Here is a 15,105-nt window from a genome sequence, read left to right on the forward strand (position 1 = left end):
TTTTATTTATCGCAATTTAGCACACTTTGAATTTTATTTAATACGAAAAATATGGGTCGATAGTGTTGATATGTGCCCAAAGTCGCCGCAAGGTCAGTTTCCTTTAGTACGAAAAAACAAGATTCGATCGTGTAGGTATATACCCAGAGTGGGCTCAAGGTCGAGGAAGGAAAAACTCTAGAAATTCATTCGGAATTTGTTTGCGAGTTAAATATTTGTCACTCCAATCCCAAGAAAGAAAAAGAAATAGCCGAAAATGCGTAAATTAATTGCAACTCAAGACAATGGGGCATCCGTACGCTCCGTCACGGAGCATCCCAGTAAGCAGCCGAAGTGATCCACGGTCCCTAAAGAACAAGGCGGAATTTCTCAAGAAGAATAATTAAATGCAACAATGATCTATGTTCGGATACGTAAATCCGCACAGATCCGTCTCGAAGGACCAAATTATCGTGGAGGTCAAATTCCTCCGGTGGCCAAGTGTTCACAATCTGAGTTAAAAAAAATCTGGACCCTTCCACCGAAGATCGAAAGTACTGAGTTCGGATGGGAGCATCCCTTTGCTACCACAATCGGCAAGATTATCGGTACCAGAGACGTACTATGTTGCCTCGTTCGTTGGTCTTCGAGGAGCACGGTCGCCAAGAAATTAATAAAACACCTTATTACACGATAAAAATCGTATTTTTTCTGTTAGATGAGTTGAAATATGGAGTCTAATAAGTAAACATAAAAGGAGAAGTTACTTGGGCGTAAACGTACGAAGCATAAAGCTGAGCAATGGAAAAACCCGTACCGAATCCTTGAGAGTTTGGTGAATGAAAATTAAACGGTGAATTGAGAAAAAGAGATGTCAGGCTCAAAGGACCGGGCCAAAAAGGGATATGTCTCAGGAGTAGCAATTATCATGTAGAATATGACTTCTTTAAGGGCTCTTTTTTCATTTCTTTCTCGCAGATTTATTTCCCAATTTTATAAGTCTTTTTGAATTAAACTAGGATCACCAATCCTTTTATTTTGATCACAGGTAAACGATATGGTGATGGCGAACCTCTGCCCTTCGGTAACTTTTTTCCAAGGAAGACAAATTTTATAAGAAAATATACAGTTGAACTCGTTTATAACGAACGCTCGCTTTTAAGGGACAAAATACTTGGAACGGGCAAAGTGTCTATTTAACTATATGTTATTCTTGTTCGGATATAACGAACGATCGGCTTTAGCGAACGCTTTCCGGTAAAAATTTGCTGGTCCGATCGGTCATGACGAACTAATCTATTAAAAAAAAACCATTCTGTACAGTTTATTAGGTTAGTTTTAGGGTATTTTTTGCCGGCATAATCTCGATCCGGGAAATCCCCGTATATTGAATCATAGCAAATTTTACGCGAAATCGGTATGGACCGCGTTAGTTGCATTTCATTTGTGTAGGAAGAAGCAAAATCGCTTTCAGGTTAGACATGAAAGCTAAAAAGCGTAACGCGTTAACCATTCAACAAAAATTTAACATAATTAATGACTTAGAAATTGGTCTTTCCAATTCACACAAGGGTGTAAAAAGTATAAATTGCCAAAATCTACAATTTCCATAGTTTTTAAAAATAGAAATAAATTTAAAACTTTGAAAGTTAATGTAACAAAGCAAAAGAAAATTCGAAAACCTATAATAGATGACACAGATCAAGCATTTTCAAATGGTTTACGATTCAAAGGAGTCAAAACAATCCCATTACTGGCGTGATTCTACAAACAAAAGCAGAAGAACTTGGAAGACTAACGTATGGAGTAGGTGAAAGTGGTAGTGAGCAGTTTGTGTGTACAAAGGGTTGGATTGATAGATTTAAGTCAAGACGTAATATATCAGCGGGCAAAATTCATGGATAGGCTGCGGGAGTATCAAGAGTATCAGAAATAACATCAGAATGGCTAAAAAGTCAATGGCCAGTCATTAGTGCAGGATACGATATGAATGACATTTTTAATGGACGGAGACGAAACAGGTTTGTTTTACAAAATGACTCCGGATAAGACCCTAAAATTTAAGGGCGAGAAATGTGCCGGTGGAAAGCAAAGCGAGGAAAGAATAACTGTCTGGGTTTGTGCTAATGTGACTGGAACTGAAAAACGCCCCTTGATGGTTATCGGTAAATCCAAATCGCCTGGATGCTTAAAAAATAAAGGCAAGTTACCAGTCATCTATGAGTCGAATCAACGAGCGTGGATGACTAGTGAAATTTTTGAAGGATTACTTAAAAAATGGAATGACGAACTTCGCAAAAAACGAAGGAAAATTTTACTTTTTGTAGATAACCATGTGTTCCCATCCAATCCCAGATTAGAAAATCTTGAATGCCATCAATCTTGTGTTCCTACCGCCAAACGTAACGGCTGTGTTACAACCTATGGATCAAGGTGTTATACACTCTTTAAAATCTTTTTATCGAAAAATGTTTTTGGTGCGACTAATAAGCGCTTTTGAAAGCAACGAAGACCTTAAGTTTACATTGTTTGACGCGATAATAATGATTAGCGCCGCATGGCGAAAAGTCTCGCTAAACACCGTCGAAAACTGTTTTCGTCGTGCGGGGTTTAAACCGCACATAATACAAGAGAGTACGATGATGATGAAGACGATATACCGTTGGCGCGTTTGGTAGAATTTCAACGAGAGGAACTTGTAGATCAAGATGACGAAGAAGACGTTTCATTGACAGAATGGATTAAAAAACATAATAACATTGATCTAAAAGAGTACGCCAAAATAGATAACGATTTGATAACAACTGACTTTCCTAGTGATGCTGAGCTAATGGATAATGTTAAAGTACTCTTTACAGACGAAATCAAGGAGAGTGAAAACGAGGAAGAAGAGGAAACAGACGACGACGCTGTGCCCACTGTGTCACAGACCCTTTCTTCTCTGAACGTGGTTTCGAAATTCATTCACTGTACAAGTGCCGATTCTTCTGTATACCAAGCCTTCGATAAAATATATATGGCTATATTGAAAAACATTCGCTTATTAAAAATCAAGTGCAAAATAAAATGACTGACTACTTTACGGTACAAAATAAATAGTAATAAGACGTGTATCTGTATTAGGTACATAGGAGCAAATAAAATAAAAGTGTTGTTTTTACCCATCTTTTCCTTTTAACTGTATACATCAAAAGAATTAATTTTTAGCGCATAAGAAGTTTTAAGGTTAACCCAATACATATTAGGTAAAATTCGATTTGACGAACGCCCGGTTATAACGAACAAAATCTTTTGTCCCCTCGTGTTCGTTATAACCGAGTTCGACTGTACGTAGTTAAGTACTTTTTCAACAAAATGAGGATTTTCCGCCCCGGAAGTGAACGTTGACACTCGTCCTCTCCGCAGTTCCACAGTTACAGTTGCCTGAGGACTGTCCGAGTAAATGTTCCCCCCAGGACATCCTTACTGTAGTCGTTGAGATAAAGCAACGTTACACGGGGTGTCTCTAAAAGAACTTTACAACGCTCTACCGTAGGTAGCCGAGATCAAAATAAAACGATTTAACCACATTTGCCTTAGTCCAAAAGTTGATAATAACCGAGCTACAGGGTGGCAAAGTTGAAATGTAAAATTCAATTTTTAGCCATAATTATTAAATGGCAAGAGGAAAACTCATGAAATTTTCTACAAGGGGTTTTTCCGGGATGAGGAATTCATATCTACAAATAAAATTTCGATAAATCGCAGAGGGCTCCACGTATACGCATTAGGTACTTGTTTAGGTCCTTCAAACTTTTTTGTTTTTAACGGTAAACCAGCTTTGGAGGGAAAAACGTATTTGCGCGGTATTTTTGCTTAAAAAAAGGTATACCTTAATCAAGTCGCTAACTGCAATCGTTTTCGAGAGAAACGCTTGTTGTTTCAACTTTGCCACCCTGTAGCTCGGTTATTATCAACTTTTGGACTAAGGCAAATGTGGTTAAATCGTTTTATTTTGATCTCAGCTACCTACGGTAGAGCGTTGTAAAGACCTTTCAGAGACACCCCGTATAGCGAAAATATTTATGTGTGTGTTCAGAAAAACAGACATTTCACATGCTTCTATTGTATAGTGTCTTCCCAATTAACCGGTACCTTATCTACAAGAACGTGCCAATATTCATCATGAAGGCTCGTACCAGCTTTTGCCAGCTGTGAGCCTTGAAAAAAAACATCGTACGTGTCAGGAAAAGTTTAGTGGCATCCAATCCAAACGATTCTGCAATGGCTTTTTGGATTTTTTCCCTAAAATATCCAAGTATAAAACATGGGAGTAGCTTCAATTAGAAGGTCTTTACCGGACAGATCTGTACATTTTCAAATCAGTGGGGGTGATAAAGTTCGTTTTCATGCTTTGGAGAAGTTAATGAAGTTTTCCCCATGAGATAATGCCCCAGAATATAGGTCCATAATTGTTGCTCCTCCATTGGAACCACCCAAAGACATACCTGTTAATTTGTAAATGTGACATTATGATTTGCAAATTTTTTCAAAACGGTATCACATTCTAAATATCAAGATGGCGTCCAAGTAAACTGTCGCCATCTTACGACAACTTAAAGCAAAATTGTATTGAAGATAATCCATGTGGAGCTGCTGATATTCTAATATACCTTTTTTTGCCAACCCCAGTAAAATATCCGTCTCATATTCTGTGATTATTCAATCACTGACAAAGCGACCACATTTCCTTGGAATACAGCCAGTGTACTGTTTTACTTCATCCGTATAGGATTTGTCGCAGTCAACGCGATGCCCTTGCCCATCACATGTGTAATCAAATGTTGCTAAAACATTTTTTAGTTTATTCTGTGATAATCATAAATTATGAAAATGTACCTAAATGTGTCTCTTTCCCACCTTTTGAGAAGTGCCATACATAAATTAATACCCCAATGACTATGATGATTCTACTAAGTATTCTTTGCCCACTAAACTTCGGTAAGGGGCCATTTTTACTATAGGAATATGTTAAGAAAAAGGTAATAGGACGTAATGCTTAGGTGATAAGGAGTAATTGAAACTTACTAGGGGACACCTTTTCCCTCCAATTTCGTCTTTTGCAGTTTCTTTGGGATGAAGTTTCGACGTCTCCTTAGCTCATTCCTGCCTTTTGCAGACCTTCAATTCAATGCTCACTGTCCTTTATGTATTTTAGGAAAAAGTGGAAAAATAACTCCCTTTTTTTTAAATATTCAATCTCTATAAAGCTATGTTTATGGAGTGAGAGAATGCCTGCGGTCTACGTGATGCCACCAGAGCGAGTGCCCTTCTTGCCTTCTTCAAAATTCCCTTTTTTTTTAATCTAAAACCCCAAAGGTGCCCGACATCGTCTGTTCTCTGTCTCCCTGACAGCTCACAAATTCTAGCATTCCAGAATGAAAGTGTAGCCTCAGCTCATAAATTAGATGTAAGTTCGACATGCCTACAATTACAAACTACACAAGACAGAACACTATCATTAATATCTAATCCTAAGAAAAGGGGCCCTTGTACTTGTCGTCTGTCGGTGTCGAAATACGAAGGGAACGCTCGCACGTATAATACTTCAGCTATAACCATAGAGTCTGGGTTTTTAAGAGGGACCAAAAAAATCAATATGTTTGACTGAGGGGAAACGATCAAACTCGGTTAAATAGAGACTTCAAGATTATTACGATGACGAATTGAGAAACGATTTTAATTTAAACTTTAGCTGAAAGCAAAATTATCAACAAATTTCGAGGTTATGGAAATTTGTAGGTGTATTTGAGGTTGCGTGATAAACAGTAACAAAGTTGACAAGAGCAATTCAATTTTTAAGTGCAACCATTGTCCAAATGGCCCCATCTGAGGCAAGCGAAGTTACTATGGGAGCAATTAAAATTCTTCAAATAACGTTTCAATTTTGGACCCAATAACCTATGTCCCTTCTTTTATTACAAACAACTTTAAAATACACAGCATATCATAATACAAACAAAAATAGTTACTAACATATTTTGGTCGATCAAGTTCTATTGTTGGTAAGCTGAGCATAATCTAACTTTTACTTTAGATGTATCGAAAAATTCTTCCTCGAAATGGCGTCAACATACAACACTACTTGTGTTTGGAAGCCAGTCAGGCTTTTTTACAAATTTAATCCAAAATTCCCTTCTATTTGCATCCTTGGAGAAGCTAAAAGTATTTTTCTAGGTGAACTTTCATAAAGAACCGTATGGAGGGTTTGTTCACGAATGCGTTTTAACACGGCATGTCAATGGCAAAAAATACCATACAGGGTGATTCATTGGGAATGGGACATGGCGAAACCCGAGATAGGGGACACCAAAATATGACGATTGGACGCAACATGACTTATATCAATTTTCTATCAACCCGTGATAAGGTACGATTTACTTGGATCCGTAATACCTCCATGTCAGTATAATAGAGAACTGTACGTTTGGTATAATGTATTCTAGATTCGCCTAGATGCAGAGAATTAGTAATAAGGGATTTTCGATAGGAGTAAATGTAGTTTCGTCTTCATTCCTTACCAGTCGAAGGCCGAGGATCAAAAGTAATATCGAGAGTGGTGGGTCCATCCTGAAAAGAAGTAATATCTTTAGATTTGGGTTTTCGGAGGGCACTATTATGGTATTCGGCCTTGTGCGTTTCTACTTTGACGTCTGATTGACCTTAAGTGTCATATTTCTTAAATTTCGGTGATGCTTTATTCCGATTCTTGGTTTTTACACAAACAGGCTTATCCAAAGGGTAAGGCTGTGGATTTTCCCTGTTTCGGTTTCTTTTTTTGATCTGATTTGTTTCTTAACTTCTTTATTCCTTTCGCCTAGCTTCTGATACAATTCCCGACAGTTGTCTTTATGACGTTGGACGTAATTCGATACGATAACAACGACATGATCAGTCAATTCAAGTGGGTCTGTGCAATCGAAGTGTCCCGTAGTGACTTCAAAGCGGGTGAATTTTGTGGTACTATAAATAGAATGATTACATCCCAATACTGCTCTTTTCAGAAGTTGGTCTGGACTAAGAGTCTTATTTGTCTCCTTAAGACATCGATAATGCTCAATGAGCGTCGAATAAAACCGTTCCACGGGGAAATTGGAATTGTTATTTTTCGGTGTGGTGTAATGTAATGTTATATTATATAATTTACAGAAGTCTTGCAAATCGTGGTTTTCGAATTCGATTCCACTATCACGCGTAATTTTAAGGAGTAGCCCGTGATGCCTGACAAAACTTAATAGTCCTTCCACGGTGGATATACCAGCGATGCTTTCCGGCGAATAGGCCTGACCGTAGCGCGAAAAAGCGTCTATGATCGTCAAAAATGGCGTGTTTTCGATTCGAAAAGTGTCAACACGAATACGTTCGAAAGGTTTGGAAATTGTTGGTGTCAGATCGCATTTGACGACTGGAGGGTCGCGATCGTATTTGTTCTCCTGACATACTTCGCAATTATTGACATAGTTCTCGATATCGGTATTCATGTTGGGCCAGTAAAATTTTTCGCTAAAGCAAGCTGCATTTCGTCGATACCTCTATGGCAAGTTTTGGTTGTGTGATGCAATTCTAGCTTCATCAATTGATCTTCTCGTGTGACAATATCTTCGCGCGTTTTCGTACATGGTACCAGTTTACAGGAGGAATATAAGAAGATTCGTTGCATATTAACTATGAAAATCTCGCCTAATCCGGGTTCTCTGAAGAGGGGAGCATGAACGCGTCTGGGGTTGATATATTCTTTTACAAGTCGAATCATTCCTTTAACGAAAGCATTTTTTGGGAGTGCGACATAAAGTCTAGTGTTTTCAAAAATAGTTTCCCTTTTAAATCGCGCTTCTGGAACGTCTCCTGCTGTTACGAGAATCTGGTTTTTATAACCATTAAATGCTCTGTCCGTTATTGGTAGTTTGAAGATAGGGTTTTCTAATGACGTACTGTAATGTGCCGGGTTGGAATAACTATACGCGAGTCAAAAATCTAACACTTTAACACTTTATTAACTTCTCGATAATACAAGAGCGGGAGCGAGGCGTAAAGACCCTTTTATGTAAGTGTTTTTGTGAAGATGAGTCGTGAAGGTTTCTGCTGGACCATTTTTGTTGACTGCTCGACTGCTCGACTGCCCTATTTATATACATGATATCTACGTGGACTTTGCTAAAGTACATTAGTAAGGGTAGTTTGAACCCTAAACAGTACTGAGACTTTGAGTCTCAGCTAATTACGATTTGATGGGTTAGTTAGACGAAGGAATTGCGTTTCTACGTAAATACACATTCTAATTAAGTTCTAATATTGCCCTTAGGTTTCCATGAGAAAATAGTACAGGAAATAATGTAAGAGGTTAATACATATATGATATAATAATACGTATGCGTAACCCGGAGTGCTTTACGCCTCCCCCCTTAAAAGATGAATTCTAACAGAATTCACGTAAAACTATGAGCTGGTTATAGATTTCTACGCTTAACAAATATAAAAGGTTTATATAATAATAAAAACATACATACTTATACAATATCCTAACTAGAACTAGAACTAGAAGAGGAAAGATACATTATCAATCTGAATTGGTTTTTAAATTTGCCAATCTAGAACTTCTTCTAGGTAATCTCTCTTCACTACCAAGTTCATCTGTTCAGATCACGGTGATAGAAATAGAAGGTTGAACTTCGTTAGTTTTTTCGCAACAATTAAAGGTAATGCAATTTGCTATTGAACTTCTTTCATGGTTATGATTTTTGCAACATTGTCTAAGGCATTTATAGATTTTGTATGCCAGATAGAGGATGAAAAGTTTTAAAGTAAAATAAGAACTTTGGAAAATTTTTGATAGGGGTGTCGATTGATCCAGATTGTTAAGTTCGTCATCTAGTTTATTTAATTTGTGACTCGCAACATTCAAACTCTCGCGGTCCAATGAAAAAGAGTGGTAGGGTAAAAGAGTTTCATTTATCTTGTATTCAAGTATTTTTTCTCTTTTGCAACACCGGTCATCAGTCAAATTAAATGCAGGAATAATTGAATAAAATTCTTGTTCGAATAAACTTGGGTTTCTGGCTTTTGAAACTGTGGTGGTGCTAAAAAGTTTGCAGTCCTTTTCCAAGGTAAGAGTTCCCATTTTTGTCAGTACCTGATCGTGAGGTTGTGAATGTTTGCAATTTAGAGTTACAGTCGTGTCCTTGGGTAGGATATACAACCAGGAGTTGATTTTTTGAAGAGGTTGCCACATTTCTGATAGAGATTGCATAATTCGAACATCGCAAGTATCGGATACTGATCCGGGTTTTAAAATGATTTCTGATTCGCAGATAGGTTTTGAGTAGGTTGAGTATATGGGTAACAAAGGTAAACTTTTGTTGCCAAGAGTGTGCAATCCGTGAGATCGTTCAGAGTAGAATATGCATTTCTTTGTTCGGACAGTGCTAAATAGTTAACTGAGGGTAGAACAAAGAGGTATTGATTATTGTCGGTTAGCGTTGGTAGGGAAATAAGTTTGAACAGATCGAATTTTTGATCGTTTACAAGGGGAATCTCTAGGACAAAAATTATGTTGTTTTCCGAAAAATGATAATTTGTATGGGTTAATGATAGGAGTTCCTGGATGTGTTGGCCTTCTAGAGGTAACGCGTAAGAACAGGAAGAAGGTAAATGCGGAAGCGTTTTAGATAGTTCGGCGAGGATTTTGGGCTTTTTGGGCTTATGATCATGGGATGTACTTGATTTGTTTTAACCAAAAGGAGGGCATCGAGAATCGAAGTAAGTTCGTCATTAAGTTCGCTTATAACCGATGTTAGGAGAGAAATGTGTTCGTCGATTCGTTGTTTTCATTTCAAATCAGAGTTATCGTTAGCTAGACTGTAAATTCTTTTTAGATTAGATTCAAATGATTGACTATTTTTGTCGATGTTGGTAATTGAAGAGTTGAAGTTCTCTAACGTGCTCCTGACTAAGTGGACTTGGGATTTTAGAAGCTCTACAAAATGTTTATCGTCGGCGTTAACCCTGTTGTTTACACTAGAATAGTAGTCGGCGTCGTTTTGGTCTAATGTACCGAAAAGGGTTTTAAATACACTTCCGAATCCGTTGAATAATCCTCGTCTAGTTCGGGGTCCGTTTGACAAGTCTACGAGACTGTCCTAGCGAGCTTTTAATGATGGTAATAATTGTTTTGCTATATTGAGCGAGGTATCACATAGGTAACGCTTGGTAATATGAGCGGGTGAACATAGTTCGGACGTATCCTTGATATTTAGCTCGACGAGGTGCACTTTATCAAGGAGGGTATTGAGGTTTAGGTACGAAAGTAACTTCCATGAGGAATCAAGAAACTGGGAGATGCCCATATGGTCGTAATAAATTCCAGGTGATGTCATTATCGGGCGAATTTGCAATTTGGAAACATCCTGGCGAGTGGGGTTGATCCCATCCAGGAGTAGGACGATTAACCTGCAACAAAGGCTAATTTTAACCTGTCGTTGTGTACCGTTACTTGTTTATTGTTTACTAGGATTGTTGAGTTGTCAGGAGAATTAATTTTTGTGACTCTATAAGGGCCGTCATAATTTCGTGTTAGCTTCTTGGATTTACCTGGACGCGTGACATTATTTTCGAGGTAAACACTATCGCCTGTTTTGAAGACTGCTGGCCGGGAATTTCTGTCGTATCGGATTTTATTTATTTCTTTTGATTTAATTAAGTTTTCACGGGCTATCTGATGGCTTTGTCGGAGTTTCAGAGTTAGGTCATCGATATAGTCGTCGTAAGTACATTTGAATTCGGGTTCTCTAGTTATTTGCGACGGTGGAGTAGGTTTACATCCAAAAATTAGTTCGAAGGGTGAAAATTTCGTTGAGCTATGGACGGAAGTGTTGAAGGAAAAGGTCGCAAAATCTAACCAAGAATCCCAATGCGTTTGGTCTAAGTTCACGTAGTGCTTTAAGTAGTCTGCAATGGTGAGATGAGTTCTTTCTAGGGCTCCGTTAGTTTGTGGATGATATGCGACAGTCGTGATGTTTTTGCTCTCGAAGAGTTTTGACACGTCTTTAAGAAGTTGGGATGTAAAGTCACGACCTTGATCTGTGAGGATCGATTGAGGGATACCAAATTTACAAATGAAATTACGAACGAGTGACTGAGCGATGGTTAGAGTTTCGTGATTTGGGATTGCGTAAACTTGAGTAAATTTAGTGAGGTCGTCTTGCAGGGTTAGCACGAATCTGTTATCGGGTATCGTTAAAGGAAGAGGTCCCGCTATATCAAGGGCTATTCTTTCGAAAGGTTTTTCAGCAGTAGTGGTAATCTGCATTGCTCGTTCGATTTTCTTCCTAACAAGTTTATTTTTCTGACAGGAATCGCGTTCTTTCACAAATTTTTTGATATCATTCTTCATATTTTTCCAGTTGTAACACTGCTTGATACAATTATAGGTCTTATGGTAACCTAAATGACCTGATGAAGGGTTTGAGTGATTTTCTTTAAGGATGATCGGAATTAAATCGGTCGAAGGTGAAACGAGGACGTCGTGAAAAATATTTATTTCTATTGCAGTATTCTTAAAGATATATCTAAGCATTGCTCGTATTCGTCTGAAATCGAGCTTGTCAAAGCAGATACCTAATCTGGGAAGGTTTATTGACCTTATGTTCAGTGATAACAGGGTTTCCTTTAATTTGGATAGAAGTTCGAATAGGATTTTGTAAGAACTCTTGTCCCGAAATTTTTGTTTGTGAATAAGGTAAAAAATGTGTGTGTTGGTTTCGAGAAAGTGTTCGATGTTACCGATTTTGAGATTGAGTGCTTGTAATTTGGGTTTGTGGTTGAATTTGCCTTTTTAAAGGCCTCGCACCTACCCGTCCCCGTCCTATGTCCCTCCATGTTACATATACAACACCCCCTCTCTCCCCTTGCACTCCTCCCTTCTATGTCCTTTCTCCCCGCACACAAAACAACACCCTGTCCTATCTACTCCCTTACAGTAGTCTCTCGCTATATGGTCCAACCCCCAGCACCTGTAGCATCTTCTGTAGCACTTCCACTCTCCTTTCCATCCTACACCTATTATACCCCACTCTCAAGTATGGGTCGTCCATAAGCGCCTTCATCTTTTCCGCATCCATCGCAACCGTCACCGATTGTGTGTCCGCCCTATTCTCCCTCATGTCCCCCACTGAAAACTCCCATTCCTTAAGTCCTTCCACCTTTTTCATTAGCGCTCTCCTTACATCTTCCCTGCTTGCTGTAACGTCCATACCCCTTATGTGTATTATGTCCCTTTTCCTCTGTGGTCCCCTCACTGTCACCTTTGTAATTATACTCCTTTCAATAACCTCCTTTAACTCCCGCGCATCTTCCTCAACCTTTCCCATTTCAATTAGAATTTTTCCATCCCTCGTAGTTCTTAATCCTTGTATTTGCTCCTTTTCCTCCCTTCTCCCTACTGACTGCTTAATTCTGTCCACCGTTTTCCCCAATTGTTCCCCCGGTACCGTCTAGTATTTTTCAGGATTTTAATGTAAATTCTTGTTAATTTAAGGTAGTTACGCATAGGATAATTTAAAAATTAAAAACGTGTAATCTTCGGGCCCAGCATTTTCGTGATACGCCTATGAACGTCACTAGTTCGAGAGTAACTCCCGCCAAGCACAAGGTTTTTTCACCCATTATCCTTCGATGATACATAAGCTAAGAGGTAGAATTTCCAGCGGCTTATCTGTCGAGACTAGTACCAGGGTGCAATCACCTTTGCCAAAAGACCCGAAAAAGGCAAAATCGTGCCTCTCGAGCGTTACGCTTTAACGCGGCCAGTAGTTATTGGACCAATAACTACCCCATAGTCCAAGTACGCCTATGGTTGTTCTCCAGTAGACGGGGTACTTAAGAATTTGCGACACGAGACAGAGCCCTCTTGCAATCTTGCACCCCCGCGTCTTAGGACCTTGCTCTTGGTTCTCAACTACCGGCTCACGTGTCCTCTTCCTCGTCAAGTACCTCCCGTAAATGAATGTGCGAAGTGGTTCCCGGAGGGCCGAGCGGAAATCTCGGAAGAAGTACCTGATCCCGACTGGTCGGTCTCACGACGGATTCTTCGAAAGTTCCTAGTCGATACCCCGTAAAACAGTGAGTTCGGGAGTGTTAGTTAGTGCTACATCCGGCAACAGAGAAGAGACACACAGGTTAGTTGTAGTTTATTTAGCATAAGAACGGCATTGAACAATTAGTTTTAGGTTGTAGAGTATCCTAGAAAAAAATGTTCTTCCTTATAATCCGGTTAATTTCGAAAATTTCCTAGGTTAAGCTGTAAAAGTACCGTTGAGGGGTCTTTTAGAAAAACAGGTGGTACCCCTCGGCAAACAAATTATATGCGATAATTTATTTTCTGTCTTCAATAAATTCGTATAGAGCAAAAGAACGGCCTACGATAATTCAAGAAGCAGCAAGCAGGCTTTCTTCGTTCGATTCGTTCGAATTCGGCGACGGGGATGACTCCGCAAGTATCACTGAGGAAAGGGGAAGTGTGGCCGACAAGGCAGGAGCAAGATTGTAGTCCGGAAGACACCGGTGCCCCGCCCGTGACGGTCAAATAACTTCAAATTCCACAATAAAAGTTAATTGTTTTGTGTAGGAATTCCGATTTGTCAAATTAGATTTTCACGTGATAAAAGACAAGGCGGTCAAAAACTACCTTCAAAGAAGTTAGATGTTCTCGTATACTCGTCGAGCAAACTATTATATCCTACTCTATTCATATATACAAGGCAAATTTTTCCTTTTAATCCTCTTAAGATATTATCCATTGCTCGCTGAAATGTCGAGGGGGGGTTCTTTAAGCCAAAAGGCATTCGTGTGTAGTTACAATATCCATTTTCTAAGTTAAAGGTTGTCTTTTGTATACTTTTCGGGTCCATTTCGATCTGATGGAAGCCGCTTGCCAAATCGAGTGCAGTGAAATATTGGCATCTGCCTAGTTTATCTAATATCGGTGATATTTGGCAAGGGGTACCTATTATCTTTTGTCTTTTCGTTGACTTTCCTATAATAATCAATAACCATTCTTCGTTTTCTTTATCTTGAGGCGTCCATCTTCTTTAGAACCATCCATACTGGTGAGTTCCAAGGATAATGAGACGGCTGAATTATTCCGTTCGTTAGCATCTAGTTAATTTGTTTATTAATTTCTTCTTTATATACATAAGAATGATGATAATTTTTCGTGTGAACTGAAATCTCATCGGTGGTATTTATGACATGTTTAACTTAGTTAGAAAAGATGAGAGGGTCTCCAGGTTTATACAGCCCTTGCTCCTACGTCTGTAGCAGTTTAAAAAGTTGGACCCGCTCTTCAAAATTAAGGCGTTCGTGCCTTATTCAAGATTTAAGATCGATATTTTTAAAGTTTTCATTTCGCGGAGTAGGGTTATTTTCGAATTTTAAATTGAATTTTTCGAACTTCTAATGATAAGCCGTTGTTAATGTTACATTCTAGAGTAACAGTTTTTTCTGAACGGTTAAGGACATCCATTGCGTAAGCTTTGAATTGGTTTTGAACTGTTAACATTGTGAGATGAATTTCTATATCTTTGTCGCGGTAATAGTCTGTTAGCCATGTTGTGTCATTGGGTAACCTTGTTTTGAATGTGGTGTTTTGTACGTGGCGTGTTCGGGAAATACCAGAAGCGCATAGGGGTGGAGAGAAGTGCTTGTTGTTGGTTCTGTGACGCGATAGAGGACACCCTGGAGCACACGCTTTGGGAGTGTCCAGAGAGGGAGGGCTATCGTGCGGATCGAGGGAGAGGGGACTCAACCTGAACCGAAGCACGATAGGGAACGAATTAGTGAAAAGTGAGGGAAAGTGGGTCGAGCGTTTGAGGGCTTGATAGAGAAAATCTTGAGAGCCAAAACTGTGAGGGAGAACGAGAACAAGAACGGGGTGCGAGGCCACGTCCGCACCTAGTCCAAAGAGGATAGGTGTAGGATATCAGCTTTAGTAAATAACACGATTATATAGTTTTATATGATCTATTATCTGCCAAGACCACTCGGAAAACAAGCCCAAGACGCACTACTATACCATTTTCTATCATCCCTATA

At 39.0% G+C, this 15,105-nt stretch overlaps 1 protein-coding gene and 1 pseudogene across 1 annotated transcript; one reads left to right on the forward strand and one right to left on the reverse strand.

The window, feature by feature from the left end:
* The first annotated feature begins 2,014 nt into the window (after positions 1–2,014).
* LOC136418444 (uncharacterized) lies at positions 2,015–3,049 on the forward strand. Its single transcript, XM_066404514.1, has 2 exons — positions 2,015–2,144; positions 2,682–3,049. Exons 1-2 carry the CDS (start codon positions 2,015–2,017, stop codon positions 3,047–3,049), a joined length of 498 nt encoding a protein of 165 aa, XP_066260611.1.
* LOC136418445 (uncharacterized) lies at positions 2,627–7,499 on the reverse strand (annotated as a pseudogene).
* Positions 7,500–15,105: the final 7,606 nt, after the last annotated feature.

Source organism: Euwallacea similis, chromosome 35, assembly GCF_039881205.1.
Source record: "Euwallacea similis isolate ESF13 chromosome 35, ESF131.1, whole genome shotgun sequence".
NCBI lineage: Eukaryota > Metazoa > Arthropoda > Insecta > Coleoptera > Curculionidae > Euwallacea > Euwallacea similis.